The 16719-nt window shown below is 67.9% G+C and overlaps 3 protein-coding genes across 3 annotated transcripts; 2 read left to right on the top strand and 1 right to left on the bottom strand.

Annotated features, from left to right (window-relative positions):
- Positions 1–9: 9 nt before the first annotated feature.
- CHLRE_06g278264v5 (uncharacterized protein) lies at positions 10–3190 on the bottom strand. The gene is made up of 8 exons (XM_043063181.1): positions 2960–3190; positions 2672–2761; positions 2197–2483; positions 1866–2013; positions 1579–1695; positions 1222–1384; positions 784–887; positions 10–570 (listed from the first exon to the last, which is right to left on the bottom strand). Exons 1-8 carry the CDS (start codon positions 3095–3097, stop codon positions 478–480), a joined length of 1140 nt encoding a protein of 379 aa, XP_042923884.1. The 5' UTR covers positions 3098–3190; the 3' UTR covers positions 10–477.
- A 91-nt stretch (positions 3191–3281) lies between these two features.
- Positions 3282–7224, top strand: CHLRE_06g278263v5 (hydrolase). Its single transcript, XM_001697922.2, has 7 exons — positions 3282–3702; positions 3996–4070; positions 4261–4389; positions 4661–4857; positions 5232–5406; positions 5683–5952; positions 6139–7224. Exons 1-7 carry the CDS (start codon positions 3586–3588, stop codon positions 6430–6432), a joined length of 1257 nt encoding a protein of 418 aa, XP_001697974.2. The 5' UTR covers positions 3282–3585; the 3' UTR covers positions 6433–7224.
- Positions 7225–7271: 47 nt separating this feature from the next.
- Positions 7272–16697, top strand: CHLRE_06g278262v5 (uncharacterized protein). The gene is made up of 7 exons (XM_043063180.1): positions 7272–7474; positions 7638–8464; positions 8703–8797; positions 9024–13789; positions 13930–15482; positions 15615–15936; positions 16209–16697. The coding sequence occupies exons 1-7, from the start codon at positions 7373–7375 to the stop codon at positions 16368–16370; spliced, it is 7827 nt and encodes a 2608-aa protein (XP_042923883.1). The 5' UTR covers positions 7272–7372; the 3' UTR covers positions 16371–16697.
- The last annotated feature ends 22 nt before the right edge of the window (positions 16698–16719 follow it).

The raw sequence follows: 16719 nt of genomic DNA, 5'->3' as shown, positions 1-16719 counted from the left end.
CCGCCCCCGCCACAGCGCCTCGGCAACAGAGGTTTAGTAACTCGTGGGATGTGGGCGGCACGCGGGCGCGGCCCCGTACACCACATTACAGCAGCATTACGTGATGAATCATTTAACGTCACGCGCCTTACTGGCAGCATAACCTGGCTTCTCAGTAGTACGTACAGTACGTAAGCAGCCTCACAGCCCAAACGCCCATTCCCGTAGTCCGTACGTCCCTGACTAACACTCATGTCCGTACCGTATGCCCATGTTTGCAAGGCCCCGCCCCGCCCCTTGAACACAAAAGGCATGATGCGCTCGCACTAGCCACTGGAAACACACGCTCATTATCGCTTTGCTACATCGGCGAGTATACGCATAGTATGCACAGCCCGCACTCGCTCCATGCACACCGCTCCACGCCAGCCATGCATACCGCTCCACGCGCCCAAGTACACAAGCACGCAACTCAGACAACTCAACTACTACTGCTCATCATGCCGCCTGCTGCACCGACACCATGTCCATCCAGCCCACCAGCTGCTTGCTCAGCCGCAGGATGTCCGCCTGCTGCTGCTCCTTCACCACCTGCAGGCAGTTAGTTCAACGGGGCCAAAGCGGTTCAGCACGCACGGTGGACAAGTATTCATCCGCGCGAGAAAGGGCGCCTGCTTTGGAACTCCAGGATGGAAGGACACGCCGCGATGTCCATAAGATGTGATCGCCCCCTAGGTGTGAATCCCGCCTTTCATGGATGGCTTAATTCCCCTAGCCCCCGCCGTAAGCCGTCACGAAGCCCACCTGCGCGATGGTGTCCACGGGTGTGAAGATGGGCCCGGTGGGCCAGGGCACGTCGCCGCCGCACGGCGTGATGTGCGACCCTGGGAGCGTGATCTGGGTCACGCCTGCAGAAGAGCGGCAGGAGGCAGTGGGGCCAGGAGTGATGATGAGGGGTAGGACCCCACATCCTTCTGTGGCCGCTAACGTGCTCACCCCAGACAGGACAGCAATCCGACCAACACGTGTGTGTAACGTGTTGTTGCGCTGCTGTTTCCAACGCCGGCACCTAGCAACATCCATCACGTAGCATCATGCATGCGACACTTTCACCACTGCCCCCGTCACCACATACATCCCCCACCATCGCATCCGCTCACAAGCCAACCAGCAGCTATTGTGACCTCTCCCGTTCTCCCCCTCTCCCCCGCTCTACCCCTGTCCCCCTGTCCCCCTTCTCACCCGCACCCAGCCGGCTCTTGAGCAGCGCGCTCATCTCCAGGCTCTCGTCAATGGAGTCGTCCGCGAAGCGCACCACCAGGGTGGGGCTGACGCCGTAGCTGCCGCCGATGATGGCGCGGCTCTCGGCGGGTGTGGGGTAGAAGTCCGTGGCGCCGCCACCCACCTGTGGAGGGCGCAACACACAGGCACACACAAAAACGCAGGGCGCGGCAGGAGGTTGTATCCAACGCCCAGATCCCACTGTGAAAACAGGTACAGATGCGCCGCGGCGCTGGCTGGTCAACTCAGGTCGGGCTGCACGTGCCTGCACTGCACCGCGCACTGCATATGCCTGCCCGGTCGCTGCCGCGGCCTCACCTCTCCGAACACTGAGGGGATCTGGTCGAGCAGCAGCCCCGCGCCCGACAGCTGCCCCGCCCGGTCCGCGGCGTTGCGCAGCTCCGGCGGCAGCAGGCTGGCCATCGCGCCCAGCACCTGCATGGCGCAGAGGGCGGCACACACCGCACCACAGAGGCAGTTGTCAAGGATGCAGACAAAGTTGTGACTGAGTCTTCCAGTCTCGAACACACACGCTTTTCAAGGCAGGTCCAAGGCCTGCACCGACACACCCCGACCCTCTCCCTTTGCGCTTTCCTCACACGCACCTGACTGCCGGTGGGCATCTGCGTAGGCAGCGGGATGGGCAGCGGCAGGTTGGCCAGGTCGGGCAGCGGCAGGTTGTTGCGCATGGCGTTCACGGCGCCCGGCAGGTTCTCCATCAGCCCGGGCACCGGGATGGCGTCCTTGACCTGCCTGCGCGCGTGGCAGACACACACATGGGGCGGGCGGTCGAGTCACGGGCAGGATGGGGCAAGATGCCTTGCCAGCCTGGCTGATTGCAGTGCTGAGGTGGGCGCAGACTGCAGAAACTCCGGACCCACAGATTCCGATGCACGTGCCCTTACACAAACCTCACAAGCGCAACGTGCCACTCACTTGTTGTTGAAGCTGATGACGATGTTGGTGGCGGCGGCGCCCGGGAAGAAGGCGCCGATGAGCAGGTGCAGCAGCGCGCCGTTGGAGTGGCCCAACCCGATGACGGGCACGCCGTCGGGCGCGGCATCCGGCAGCCCCGCTGGCCCCCGCAGCTCCGCCACCGAGTCCAGGAACTGCTGCCGTACGGCGCGCGCGCAGTCGTCGTGCCTGAAGGTGACGGCGTAAGGGGTGGCGATTGCGGTGTAGCCGGCGTCCGCTATGGAGTCCAGCAGCAGGCTGTACACAACCTGCATGGGGTGAAGGAGTCAAGGAGGGTGCAGGAGTGGAGGCTGGAGTGAGCTGCTGGGGAGAAACAGAGAGTCTGTGGACACCGCTACGACTCGTCTCCTGCGCCAGCCAGGCTTCATTCCACCGCAGCCATGCGGGGATGAGGCTGCGAGACCTGTGCCCCCTACCGGGCGGCTGCGCCACCCACCTGGGGTGCTGCGCCGGCGAAGGCGCCGCCCAGGAAGTGCACCACACCCTTTGACCGGTACTGCGGCGCCACTACCCACGCCCCCGTCTCCTGCGAGGTAAAAATGTAGGTCCTTTTCAAGGGTGCGAAAACGCGCGGGAGCTGCAGAGGCAGATGCAGATTCCCCGGGCCCGTGTGCGAGAGGAGCTGCGCTGCGCCACGTACCAGGCCTGCACACCCCCACTGAGCCCATCCCGGGGAGCGTTCCCAAATGCATCAAGCCTCAATATCTGCACCAAGCAGACTCACAAGCTTGGTCACCGTCGCAGCGGCTGCAACAGAAACTGTGCATGGCCGCGAAGCGCGCAAGCCACGAACAGGCGCGCCTCCCGCTCGCTGTATTGATGCGCGCCTTTGGAAGGCACCATGCTTCGTTAATGACTGCATTGCTCGCTTGCGCAGCAAAGTGGTTGAATTGACCGTGCAGCAATTTCGCTCAAGTGCAGGGTGCTATATAGGAGCTGCGTCCTACTTCTCTTGTGTAGTCTAGGCCCGTTTACTATATTTATGTATTTGTCTATTCGTCTCTTTTTGGTTCATCAAAGTTGCACATCCGTCCGATGTCCACCGTGGGGTTTAGTGCCTGCCAAAGCACTGTCACGAATCAGCATTGTCAGAAGGCTCAGATAGGTCGCCCTTTGGTGACTGGGCGCAGCGGTGCGGCCGTTCTTGTTCGCGCATCATCAGGAGAGCGTTGGCGCGCTGCAGCGGCGTCGCCTGTGGCTTTCGCGCACACCTCTAGGAAACTTTGTGGCCGGCAGCTCGCGCCTGTCGCGCCGACGCGCCGGGGGCCCAGCTCGGCGCCTCTACAGCCTGTAAGTGCTCTCCCACTCGCCACCCTGGCGCTCACGCTGGACCTCGCGGGGGCCATCGCCATGGCAAAGCTCCTTGCCTCGGCGGTGGCTCTGGGCACGGCCGTCCTGAGCGCGGCGGCCTGGCTCGATGCGCGTCGCAAGACCCAGAAACCCACGGTGGAGTGCCACCCCACGGAGGTGCGTGCGCTGTTGCGTGCCGCACTGCGGCTGTGTCGGCTGCCGGGTGCATGGCGCCGGACCCGCGGGGCAGGACGTGGAGAGTTATGGTCTTTTGGGTCTGGGTCACGCCAAATATTGGGAGTCACTAGCCACACGGGCAACGTACCGTATGTACCGTACATCACCGTACACGACCGGCGGGCAAACTGACAGGTTGTGCCAGAGGGCAAGGGTGCACCCAACGCGCCTGAGTGACTGGCGTCGCTGACCCCGCCCTCCTCTCGCTTCCCTCTCTTTGCTTCCTCCCCCAGTTCAACAAGCGGGTGCTGGCGGCCTGCCCCAGCCTCAACCTGCCCTACCAGCCCATCATATTCATGACCAACCCGGTGAGCAGCAGCAACCAGCAGCGGCGGCATATCAACCGGCAGTGCCCGCAGCGGCAACATGGCGGTTTTCGCCTCACCGTGGCAGCTCGCTCCCTGCCTGCTTTGCTTAATCACACGCTCATGCCCAATTTCACATAATATCACACTTTCTTCTTGCAATTGTACATGGTTCTTGCCCGCCCCCGCTCAGCACGTGGAAACCATCTTCGCGGCCAAGACGCGCGTTGCCCCCGCCGTGCGCTACCAGCGGGAGATCCTGCACACCAGCGACGGCGGCTGCGTGGCGCTGGACTGGCAGTGGGAGCCAGACAGCGACCAGGTGGGTGCGTGTGCGTGTGTTTTGGGGGTCGCGGAGGAAGGGATACGTGCTGCGGCGCAGAGGCTTACGGGTGCCGTGGACTGCGTGGCAACGTGCGTCTACACACCATATGATAGTCGCCGCCAGGGTGTCCTCTGCCCTGCCTCTGACAGACCCACGAAGCTCTCGCCTGGGACTGCTCATCTGCACGCCTGCCGCCTGCCGCCCCCGCACATCCACCGCACCCCTGCACGTCCTCCCCCGCCCCCGCATCCCCCGCCCCCCCCCCCAGGCGCTGCCCGCCGACGCGCCGGTGCTGGTTCTGCTGCCCGGCCTCACGGGCGGCAGCGGCGACTCGTACGTGTCGCACGCGGTGCTGTCGGCGCGCGCCGCCGGCATGCGCGCGGTGGTGTTCAACAGCCGCGGCACCGCAGACAGCCCAGTCATCACGCCGCAGTTCTACAGCGCCAGCTTCACGGGGGACACGCGGTAGGGCGGGAAGGAGGGGAGAGGAGAGGGAGGGGGGAAGGGGAGGGGAGGGGAGGGGAAAGGGGCAAAAAGGGAGAAGGCGGCGCAGAGGGTCTCAGGGGTTCGGAGGATCTGCGGGCAGGGGGCCGGGTTTGAGGAAGAGCGGGCGGCGAGAAGGGAGCGGGGTTGATGGGAAGTTCAGCGGAGTCCATTGGGGCCAATCAGCAGCCGTCCTTTAAGGTCCGCCTCCCAAGGCATTTGCTCTGTTGCTGTCTATTGCCGCTCACGACTGCCGCCCCCGCCTGACTCTTGTTCTCATGTCCGCCTGATCCCACTCACCCCACCCACCCTACAACTCCAACCCACAATTCAACCCCCCACCCCGCCCTCACCAGTGCGGTGGTGGCGCACGTGGCCCGGCGCTACCCCGCCTCCCGCGCGCTGCTGGCTGCGGGCTGGAGCCTGGGCGCCAACATCCTGCTGCGCTACCTGGGCGAGGAGGGGCCCGCCACGCCGCTGCAGGCCGCAGTGTCCATGTGCAACCCGTTCAACCTCACCATCAGCAACCAGGTGTGCGCCAGGGCGGACGGGCGGGGGGCAGGGGCGGGTGCACGGGTTGGGGCGGGGATGCCGGTGCCGGTGGTAGGTTGGGTGCCGGGTGGGGTTCGGGCTGTGCCGGCATGCCGCCCCAGCACTGAGAAGGTGACATGTTTCGCCAGCACTGGCTCCCTGGCTCTAGGCGCGCTGCCCACCGCCCTTCCAACCCTACGCGCTCCGCTCCCTCCCAACCGTCTCCCCTGTACCGCCCCTCGACCTCACATCCCCTCCCGCTCCCAACCTCCCCAGGGCCTCAAGAGCGGCTTCTCGCGCATCTACGACCTCAACCTGGCCACCTCGCTGCGCAACATCTTTATGAAGCACGCGCTGCTGTGGACCGGCATGCCGCCGCCCTTCCGCCCCGATGACGTGGCGGCCGGGCGCTGCCCCACCATCCGCGACTTCGATGACGCCATCACCATCCACTCCTTCGGCTGGCCCTCCGTGGACGCCTACTACGCCGGCTCCAGCTCTGCGCTGTCCGTGCCGCACCTGCCCGTGCCCACGCTATGCATCCAGGTAGGCACGCGTGGCAAGACCGCGGGGATGGTGGGGAGTGTGAGGGCTCGCCTGGCGGTTCGCGTGCGGCAGTGGTATGTGGTGCGTATGTACGGGCACAGCACGCGCTAAAGTGTGGTGGTGTGCTGCGTACGGTACAAACCACTGCCCTCACCACGCGCTCTCACCCCGCACCCCGCACGTCAGGCGCTGGACGACCCCATTGCGCCCAAGGAGGCCACGCCCTTCGAGGCCCTGCGCGCGCAGCCGCTGGCCACCACCGTCACCACCCTCACCGGCGGCCACCTGGGCTGGGTGGAGGCCCGCACCGGGGCCACCGGCGCCCCCTGGTCCAACGCCGTCATGTTCGAGTGGCTGAGCGCCGTGGTGGAGGAGGTGGGCGGCGGCAAGCAGCAGCAGCAGCAGAAGCAGCAGGAGGCGGAGGAGCTGGTGCGGAAGACGGAGGAGGTGGCGGCGGTGGTGGCGCGCGTGGGCGCGTGAGCGGCGGGGAGGAGGAGCAGCGTGCAGGCGGAGGCGCTGGCTGCTGCTGGTGGAAGCCGGAGGAGCAGGCGGAGGTGAGAGGGGCTGGAGATGAAGTGTGCATCATTTTTTTGAATGTCCGGATTTGCGGGGATGCCAAAGGCCCCCAACATAGAGGCGTGTGCTTAGTAGGCGCCCGCGTCAAGGTGGCTGGGTTGATAACGACCCGGGAGGGGAGGGCTCAGCCCTTTTCCTGCCTCCCTAAGGCAGCCACCTCCTTGTTTGAATATTGTATGAGGGCGGCAGTGAGTGAGTTACGCGCAGGTGGAGGTGCGGGTGTGTGATTGGGGCTGAAGATTATGGCAAACAAACACTCAGAGTGAGTATGGAGTTGGGAGTGGCGACGGCTGTACGTGCGGTGCCGCGAAGCACACTGAGTCGTGCCCCCACAGCTGTCACAACGAAGATTCATAACTGCGCAAGAATTTGAATCAAGCAGGATGTTCATACGTTTAGCACGGTGAGGCGACAGCAGTCTTGGGCAAATGTGTAAACGCAGGTACCGTAAGTGATGCATTTGAGGAATGCAGGATACACAGCTGCGCATCGGTCGGGAGGCAGCCTGCGGGCGAGGGAGGTCACGGCCGCACATGAGGGGCGACAGAGAGTGACGATGGGGGCGGTGTGGCGTTCATGGCAGCACCTGGGAAGGCACCTGGGGATGATGTCTTGATGCCATGAGTGTGAGTAAACCAATCTAGGCGGCAGGGATGCAGTTGTGCCAGGCTGCTGTGCCTGTAAACCACGGAATACTCTCCGATACCCTATCGCACGAATGCTTCCTCGAGCGTTCTCGAAGCAACACCCTTCCGCTAACAGGCCGTAACAGCCTGTAACCAGGCATTGAGAGGCCAGAGATCGCGCAGGCCTGGTTCTCGGAAACTTTCGACCTCGCTGGAGAATGGAGGTCCCACAGCAGCAGCCAGTTTCCGAGGCCGCGGAGGTAAAGCCGGTAGCGGCAGTGGCACTGCGCGGGGCTCAGCAGCAGGTCGAGCCGAGAAAGGTGAGTGAGGGGGCGGGACCGTGGAGCCCTGGCCCCGCGAACCCTGGCTCCGCGAAAGCCGTTTACCTCGCGGCGCGCGTACTCGGCTGTGCAGCTAGCTTACGTTCCGTATTACCGGTCTGCTGCCTTGTGCTAATACAGCAATGTCACTTGCTTCGTGCAGGCGCCTGATGAGCAGCAGCAGCCGCAGCACGCGGTGACCCACGCGGCCACTGCTGCCGCGCCGCCCGCGATCGAGCTGCAGCAGCAAGGCCGCATCGAACACACGGAGCTCGAGCTCGCCCAGGCGGGTCGGCAGCAAGAGCAGCAGCAGCCTGGACCTCCTGTGGAGCAGCCTCCTGTGGAGCAGCCGCCTGTGCTTTTCGCCCGTGGGTCGGCGTTGGAGGAGGGTGTCAGGGTCCACGACGGCGGCAGTGGTGCGGATGGTGGCCCGGGCCTGGCTTCCACGGACACGCCGGAGGGGCAGAGGCAGCAGGTCGGTGGCGATGGCGGTGGCGGTGGCGGTGGTGATGCAATAGCAAGCCGCATGAGCGGCGCTGGCGCTGGTAGCGCCGCAGCGGTGGCACCGCAACAGAACCACCAGGCTCCTCGGGATCACCTGCAGCCGCACCCGCAGACCAGCAGCCACCAGTATGCAGCGCCGCCGCCGCCACCCCCGCCGCAGCAGCAGCAGCCGCAGTCAGGAGCGCCGCAACCGCCTCCGCAGGTGCATTCCCAGCAGCAGCAGCCAACCCAGCAGCAGCCCCATATGTGGCAGATGCAACAGCCATCACCCCGGCCGGCGCCGCCGCTGCTACAGCCGTCTACGTCGGGCCGGCTGCAGGCATCATCACCGGGGCAGCTGCTACAGCCGTCGCAGTCGGGGCAGCTGCAGCCGCCTCTGGAGGAGCAGTTGCGGGCAGCCATGGCCAGCCCACGCCAGGGCCTGGGGCAGGGGCTGGGGCAGGGGCAGCAGGGGGATGGCGGGGCGGCGGCGGCTGAGCGATACAGGTGAGGTTTGCGTCAGGGCCAGACAGAAGCAGTGTCGTGGCTGTACTGCTAGCTGCTGCACTACTCTGCGCGCTCTGTAATGCCTGGTCCGTCATCAGGTTCTCAAGCCAAACAGCTAGGCCTTTTCCTGGGAAGGATACGGTAGCGCACAGCAGCACGCTCTGCGTTTCTTGTGCGCTCGTGGGCGCATCTCTGCCTTCCTGCCTGCCCGCCGCCTGACAACGTGTGCGCCCGCCAGAGCCATCATGTTCACGGCCGAGGGCCAGGCGGCGCTGACGGCGGCGCTGCGGCGCAAGGCGCACGAGAAGGCCACCGCGGCCGCCGCCGCTGCAGGTGAGAGGGGGCGGCGGCCGGCGATTGCAGCTGCCAGCGACGGCGTGGGGGATGCGCAGCAGGGCTTGTGTGGGCATCAGCGCAATACGGCGCACCTCCCAAGCACGGGTGTTGCGAGTCCTTGCCTGTCGCCGCCCACGTGTTGCCTGACGTACCTGCCCCGCCCTCTGCCTCCCTGCACCCCCTCCCTTCGCCCCCTGCCTGCGCACCCGCCCTGCACCCGCAGGCGCCCACCTGCCTGACGGCTCCCCGGAGAAGGCCGCACTGCAGCGGCGTGCCTACATGGAGTCCCTGCAGCGCGCTGGCGAGCAGCAGGCGGCCCTGCAGCGAGCCATGCAGCAGCAGGCGCAGCGGACGCCGCCGGGTGGTCTCGGCCCGCTGCACACCGCCTCCTCCCCGCCGCCTGCTGCTGCTGCCGCCAGCGGCCTGCTGGTGGTGGCGGCGGGCGGTGCCGGCGGCAGTATGCAGCGGCAGGACAGCAGCAGGCAGCAGCAGGCGGCGGCACCAGGCGTGGCGGCACAGCAGGTGCCGCCGCTGTTGGGCTCGCATGCAGATGTAGGGGTGATGGCGCCAGGGCCGGCGTCGGGACCGGGGCCGGGGCCGGGGTACAGCGGTGCCAGTGGCAGCAGCAGTCCCTCTGCTGCGACCAGTAGGCAATCAGCTACAGCCGGCGAGGCAGCGGCGACGGCGGCCACAGCGGCCGGCATTCCGCTGCCGCTCCTTTCGCCGCGGCAGCAACAGCAGCAGCAACAGCGACAACACTCCACCCAGCCGCAGCAGCAGCAGCAGCAGCAGCAGCGGACCGGGTCACAGGTGCTGCAGCGGGAGATGCAGGCCTTGATGCCGGGCCCAGTGGTGGTTGACGGCGGCTTCAGCGCGATGAGGCAGCAGCCCCGAGCACCGGCCGCCGCCGCCACCTCAACCGCTGCCGCACCCATTGCGTCTGGCAACCACGCTCTGAGTGCCGCCGGTGCCGGTGTTGCTGCTCCTGTGGTTGGAGCCAGCCCCCGCCGGCAGCCCAGTACAACAGCCGGGGGAGGTGGGGAGGTGGGCGCGCCACCCAACAGCCAGTGGCAAGCAGTGGCACCACAGCAGTGGCAGCAGCCGCCGCCGGCTGCTCCTCCTCCTCCTCACAACAACAAGCAGCCGCAGCAGCAACACCAGCAGCAGCACCACGTGGCTCCTGCTGAGGCAGACGCGTACGGAGGTCAGGCTACTGCTGCTGCAGCCCATCAGCACCGTCAGCAGGCAGCCCCACCGCCGCCCGGGTACGGCGGTGCGGAAGCAGCAGCAGCTTCCGATGCACAGCGTTTGCAGAGCCCACACACCTACCAGGAGCAATTCTCGCAGCACCCGCACCAGTACCTGCACCCGCCGTATCATCAGGGCCAGCCTGCGGCAGTGCCGCACGCGGCGCCATCGGCGCACGAGGCCGGCGGAATGCCGGTGGAGTGGCGCTCGTACTACGAGCAGCAGCAGTATTACCAGATGTACCAGCAGCAGTACCAGCAGTACCAGCAGTACGCACAGCAGCAGTACCAACTGCATCAACAGCAACAGCAGCAGCAGCAGCAGCAGCAGCAGCAGCAGCAGCAGCAGCAACAGGTTCTGCAGCAGCATGAGGCTGACGCGGCGGCGGCAGTCGCCCCAGGGGTGGCCAGCGGCAGCAGCGAGCGGCAGACGCCCTCTGCCGTGGCGGCGGCGGCGGCGGCGGCTGCAGCGCCGCCTTCGTCATCGGCGGCGGCGGCGGCAGCGTTTGGACGTGCGTCTGGGGGCTATGCGTCTGGCGAGGAGCCAGCAGGTGGCGGCATGCTGACACCTGTGGCCGGCGCTGCGCACCGAATGGGAGGCGAGCGCCACCTCTACAATCAGCGCCAAGCCTCGCAGTCGCTGGTGCTTTCTGGCAACGGCGGAAGCGGCGTACTTCCGGCGGCGGCTGCGGACGCGGCTGCTGCTGACGCCTCAGCCACCCGGCAGGCCTCAGCTGCCACGGCCGCCGCTTTCCACACACCCGGCAGGTCGCATTCAGAGGTCATGTCGCCGGGGGTGGGGCCAGAAGGCGGGGCAGCGCCGCGTCCTCCTCCGCTGGCACCTGCACCCGGTGCCGACACGACACCGCCTGCTGCACGACAGCAACAGGCGCAGCCGCAGCCACAGCGGCAGCCGCCTCAGCAGCACGCGCCGCCGCCCACGCCTGCGGCGGCGCACCCGGCTGACCTGCAGCCGTATGCGGCCTACGGCGGGTCGCCGTACCCGTACCATCAGCCGCAACCGCACCAGCAGCCGTACCCGCCGTACGCCTACCCTGACCCGCAGCTGTACGCGCAGCAGTACACACACCCGCCGTACAGCCATCAGCAGCAGCAGCCGGGCGCGCCCCCGCACCACCCGCCGCCGTACCACACAGCAGGCTACCCGCAGGCTGACTATCCGCAATCCCATCAGCAGGCGCAGTACCAGGCGGAGTACCAGGCCGAGTATCAGGCGCAACAGGCGCAACAGTCGTATCCTTCATATCCTACATACCAGCAGCAACAGCAGCAGCAGCAGCAGGCGCCAAGCCACCGCCCAGGTAATCGCCGGGGGCCGGCAGCCACAGCCGCAGCACCCGGCGAGGCGGCACACGCGGTCATGGCGCCGGGCGTGCCGCCAACTGCCTACCCCGCCATCCCGACAGCGGCAGCGGCGGCGGCAGCCACGGCGGCCCCGGCGTCTCCCACCTACGCATGGCCACACACCCCGCAGCAACAGCAGCAACAGCAGCAGTGGCGGCAGCAGTGGCATCAGCAGCAACAGGAGTACCCTGCGCCGCCACCGCCAGGGCTGCGCCAGGCTAGCATGTACGCAGCAGCACCCCCAGCAGCAGCCGCAGCAGCAGCAGGTATGCACGCGCCGGGACCTGTGCCTGTTGCACCTGCTGCACCATCGGCGGTACCAGACGGCGGCGCTCCCGCTAGTGCCGCCACCGCCGCCGCCGCCTCGGCTCGGCTGGTGCGGCCGGGGACCACCCACCCGGCGGCGGCGGTGGAAGGGCGGCCGGTCGCCTACCCGCCCGTGGGCCACCACGACCACGACCACGACCACGACCTGGGGCAGCAGCGGCAGCAGCAGCAGCAGCAGCAGTCGCAGCCGGTGACGTACCCGGCAGCCACCACGCCGACGTCGGCGCTGGTTGGGTCACCGCCATCGGTGTCGCATCCGCAGCAGCGGCGGCAGCGGCAGCAGCAGCAGCAGCACCAGCAGGCATCCGGGCACCCGACACCAGCAGCGGTTGCCGCCTCAGCCGCTGACATCACGCCCTTCACCACAGCCAGTGGGACCCACTCTGCCGCGAGCACAGCTGCCGCTATTGCCGCGGCTGCTGCTACGGCTGCTCGCACGCACGCTCGTGCGGGTGACGCGCGCCGCATGAGGGGCCGGCACGGCGGCGGTCCTTCAGCCGCTGCCACAGCCGGTGCCGCCGCAGTTGCTACAGCCGGTGCCGCTGCCGCTGCTACAGCCGGCGCGCATCCTCCTCCGCCTGCATCTGCTCCTGCTCCTCCTCCCTCTGCTGGGGCACCTGCGGATGACCTGGCGCCGCTGCCTTCCATCAGTGACATGTGGGCGGCGGCGCAGGCGGCGCTGGGCCCCACGCAGCTGATGGACCTGCCGCTGGACGAGCTGGAGGACGTGGGCGTGGACGTGGGTGACGTGGGCGCGGATGTGGGGGTGGGGGCTGGGGAGGGAGGTAAGGGAGCAGGAGCAGCAGGAAGAGGAGCGGGAGGAGCAGGAGGAGGGGAGGAGGGGGAGGCGGCGGCGGCGGCGCTGGGTGGGCTTGATGACCTGGCGCTGGTGGAGGAGGCGGCGGCGCTGCTGCTGGATGACGAAGAGGGCGGCGGGCTGGTAGCGGGAGGAGGAGGAGGAGGAGGGGGAGGTGGCGAGGCGGTGGGTGAGCGGCGGGGTGGGGCGCGGGTGAGGCCCATCAAGCGCTACTCCAAGTCGGAGGCGGCGGCGCTGGAGAAGCGGCGAGCAGCCGAGACGGCGGCGGCGGCGGCAGCAGCCGCTGCGGCAGCCGCAGGCGCGTACGGCGACACGGCGCCCGGTACCGGTACAGCAGGTGGTGTGGCAGGCGGTGGAGCAGGCCTGGGCAGAGGCGGCGCCGGCTTGCCTGCCTCGCCCGGCCGCCGGACCCAGCCCCGGCCTCGCAAGGCGGACAAGGCGGTACCGGGGGGCGGCAGCGGTGCAGGCGCCGCACCCCACGCCTTGGGTCCGCCTCCTCCTCCGCAGCACGTGGGTCGCTCGGCCTCCCTGACCGCCATGGCTTATGCGGCACATGCCACCGCCGGCTCGGCAGCAGCAGCGTACCCGGGGTACCCAGCAATAGACACCGGCGGAGGCGGAGGCGGAGGGGGCATGCCAATGCCGCCGGCCTCCTCGCGCAAGCCGCACATCACCATCGTGCGTAACCGCTCCGCCGGCACTGGGGCGCCACCCGGGACTGGCCGCACACCGGAATGGGCACCGGTGGGGCGGCTGCCGTCTCCGGGTAGCGGGGCGCTGCGGGCTGCCCTTGCCTTGGCTCCGGAGGCAGGTGACGTGGCGGGCGCCCCGTCGCCGCCAAGACGCAGCGGCAGCAGCAGCGGTCTGAAGAAGGCCAAGCAACAGGCGGCGGCGGCGGCAGCTGCTGCCGCTGCAGCTGCAGCCGCTGCAGCAGGGCGGCGGGAGGCTGTAGCAGCTGGCGGTGCAGGGTCTGTAGCAGGGGGTGCTGGGCAGCAGCAGGCGGCGGCCCCGGTGACGCCTGCTGCGGAGGCCACCGCCCGCCCTCGCATCCGCATCAAGGTGCCTGTCAGTGCGCAGCGCCCGCCGCCGCCACCACCCGCGTCGCCGCTGCCGCCTCCCCACATCGCTGCCGCTCCGGCACCTCACCCTCACGTCACCTCACCGCCAGGAGGCGATGCCGGTGTTAGTGTGGGTGACGCGCCGGGGCAGCGAGGTCCGGCAAAACAATCGCAGGTGCGTGTGAAAGGTCGACGTGTCCCGTCTTTAAAGTCTTGGGTTTTGGGGTTGTGTTTCGTGCGCGCCTGCAGACGCATCCTTCGGCAATGGTATTGTGGAAACACTTGCCCCTTGCATTTCTCGCGAAACACACACAGCAGGCCAGGAAGAAGCGAGCGGTGACAGATGCCTCGCCGCAAGATGCCTCGCCGCAAGGATTACAGCCCGCGGCGGGTGCTGCCGCGCCCGCGGCGGGTGCGGGCGGCGCCACCGCACCGCCACGCAAGCGGCATCGCTCAGCCGCCCCACCCGGCACTGCCGCCGCAGCCACCACCGCCGCCGCCGCCGCCATGCGCCCCGCGGGCTCGTCGCTGCTGCATGCGGCCTCGCCACCTCAGGAGCTGCGCCGCAATGTGTTCGCGCGCCAGGCGCTGGCACCGCCCGCTGCTGCTGCTGCTGCTGCCGGCGCACCTGCACGCCCGGCAGCAGTGCGGCGCCGGCCGCCGCCTGCCGTATCCTCAGTGCGGCCGCGGCCGCCGGCGCAGGCCCCTGCTGGTGATGCTGCGGCCGCCGGACCCGTCGCTGCGACCACATCACGGCCGCAGCAGCCCAGCTCGGGCCCAACAGGAGCTCTCAGGGAAGCGGACAACGTGTCGCTCGCCGTGGCCGCTGGCGGTGCGGCTCCCGCCGTACTAGTGGCAGCTGCTGGCGGCGACACGGGCCGTGGCCCTGGCGGGCGGCTGGCGGCAGCACAGCCACGTCATGAGGCCGCGGAGGATGCAGGTGAGGAGGAGGGGGCAGAGGCAACGCAGCACGTAAGGGTGGCGGAGGCGGAGGCGGGCGAGGTGGATGAGGCCGAGGTGGCAGAGGACTGGGGCGCCGCGCAGGAGGCGCAGCTGCTGCGGCTATTGGAGCTCCACTGCGGGCTGGCCGCCGCCGAGAGTGAGGAGGCGGAGGCGGGCGGCGAGGGGGATCGGGTGCCGCCGCCAGCGGGTCTCGCAAGCAGCGTCCAGGATGGTGCGGCGACCGGCGCGCAGCCGCCGCAGCCACATGCGGACAACTCGGAGTCTGAGAGGACGTCCGAGTCCGCTGTGGCAGCCGCACCTGCGATGCAGCGGGCGGCGGCAGCGGGGGCTCCGCACCCGCCGGCGTCTCCCGCTGAGAAGCCCACCACGGACCAGCAGGAGCACCAGCCACACCAGCAGAACCAGCAGCAGCAGCCGTGTCAGGGGCCCCTGACGGCCGAGGATGTGGTGGAGGTGGCCCTGGCCGCCACTGGGGCGCCCGCCGCCAGTGTGGAGGACATTGCGGAGGTGCTGGGCGGCTGGTGGCTGCGGCGCGGACGCCCACAGCGCTCAGGCGCTGTGAGAGGCGGCAGCAGCAGTGGTGATGATGGATCCCATGCGAAGCGGAGGACGTCTATCTCAGGCGCGGCAGCAGTGGCGGCCTCCTGGCCAGGCTGGAAGGCGCTGTCGCAGCTGTGTGCCAGGGAGGATGGCGCCGGCGGTGCTGGCGGCGAGGCCGGCGTCTCGGGCGCTGCTGCATCTGCAGCGGTACCGGCACTCACGGCGGCCCGGCCGGCGGACACGCTGCTGAGGGCAGGGGCAGGAACGGGCGACTCAGATGCAGGTTCAGGCGCAGGGACCGGGACTGGGCTGCTGCATCAACGCGTGCGGGCTGTGCTGGAGTCGGAGCGTGCAGCTTCTGGCAGGTGAGCATACATGGATGGGGAGTGCCGCTTTTGTTGCATCAAGGCATGGAACTTAAATCTTCTGGTTTACAAGGGCGATGCTCTCACGCGCTCATACGTGCTGCCCGCCCTGCCTGGTCCCGTCATCCCCAGGTTCGTCAGCATCCAAACGGCTGCAGTTGCTGCAGTTGCTGTTGATGCTGGTTCTGATGCCGGCGGGGAGCTGTGGCTGGTGGCGCCTCCGCACCTGCGTGCAGAAGTTGTCAGGGCTGCGGTCGCCGCCACGGCCGCCGCCGCCGCCGCCGCCGCGGACCCCACTGAACAGGAGCAGGGCGGCGCTCCGGACGGCGATGGGGGCTTGCAGCGGGAGGCCGGTCGCCGCCGCCATCAGGTGCAGGTGCAGCTGGGACTGCAGCTGCAGGTGGGGCGGCTGCTGGCGGAGCAGGTGGGCGCCTGCAACGCCGTGTACGAGCAGGTGAGGAGGGAGCGGGCGGCGGGCGGGCGGGAGGGCGTGCGCAGTTCCATGCGTGCGCATTAGCTGATTGCCTTGGTGCTGAGCTGAGTCTTTTTGTCAAGCTCTGGCTCTCCCTGGCGGGACAACCCTGTTGATGGACTCGGCCGGTGTGCGTAAACTTGGGTTTCAATGCGCTGCATTAGTGCCGGGCTGAGCTGTGACGGGTACAACCGCCATGGTGGGACCATGCTGACAAGCTCGTCCTGTGTGCGCACGGGCTCTTTGGTTTGCAGGAGCTGGCGTCGCTCATGAAGCGTATGGCTGCGGCTGCGCCTGCCGCAGCTGGGGGCGCCTCGAGCGATAGAGGCGGGCACAGGGGCGGCAAGAGCAACACCGGCAGCGACAGCGACGTGGACAGCGGCACGGTGCTGGCGGAATGCGGGAGCAGTCCCTGACAGTCCTTAGTTATAGAGAGTGTTGCAGAAGGCGACCTTCGGTTGGGCAGATTTGTTTTCGGTGTGATTTTCGGCGCTTGCGGCGGCACGTTGCATGGGTTGCGGTGACTGACTGAATGCGGCGCGGAAGGCGATTGAGGAAGGCGTGGGGATGTGATGGGAGAACGGAGGACGGGGACGACATTGTCGACACGTAGACCATGGGCCGTGTGCTGGGCAATCATTACCATGGGGGGCTACGTGGACAGTGACAGCCGGCCGACTCACCACCGTGTGTGTGTGTGTGTGTGTGTCAGTTTGGCCCAGGGTGGTTTGGCCCAGCCCGAGTGACCCAGGCTTGCACCCCCCA

Source organism: Chlamydomonas reinhardtii, chromosome 6 (assembly GCF_000002595.2).
Source record: "Chlamydomonas reinhardtii strain CC-503 cw92 mt+ chromosome 6, whole genome shotgun sequence".
Classification (NCBI taxonomy): Eukaryota; Viridiplantae; Chlorophyta; class Chlorophyceae; order Chlamydomonadales; family Chlamydomonadaceae; genus Chlamydomonas; species Chlamydomonas reinhardtii.
This window is presented reverse-complemented; position numbering and strand designations above follow the sequence as displayed.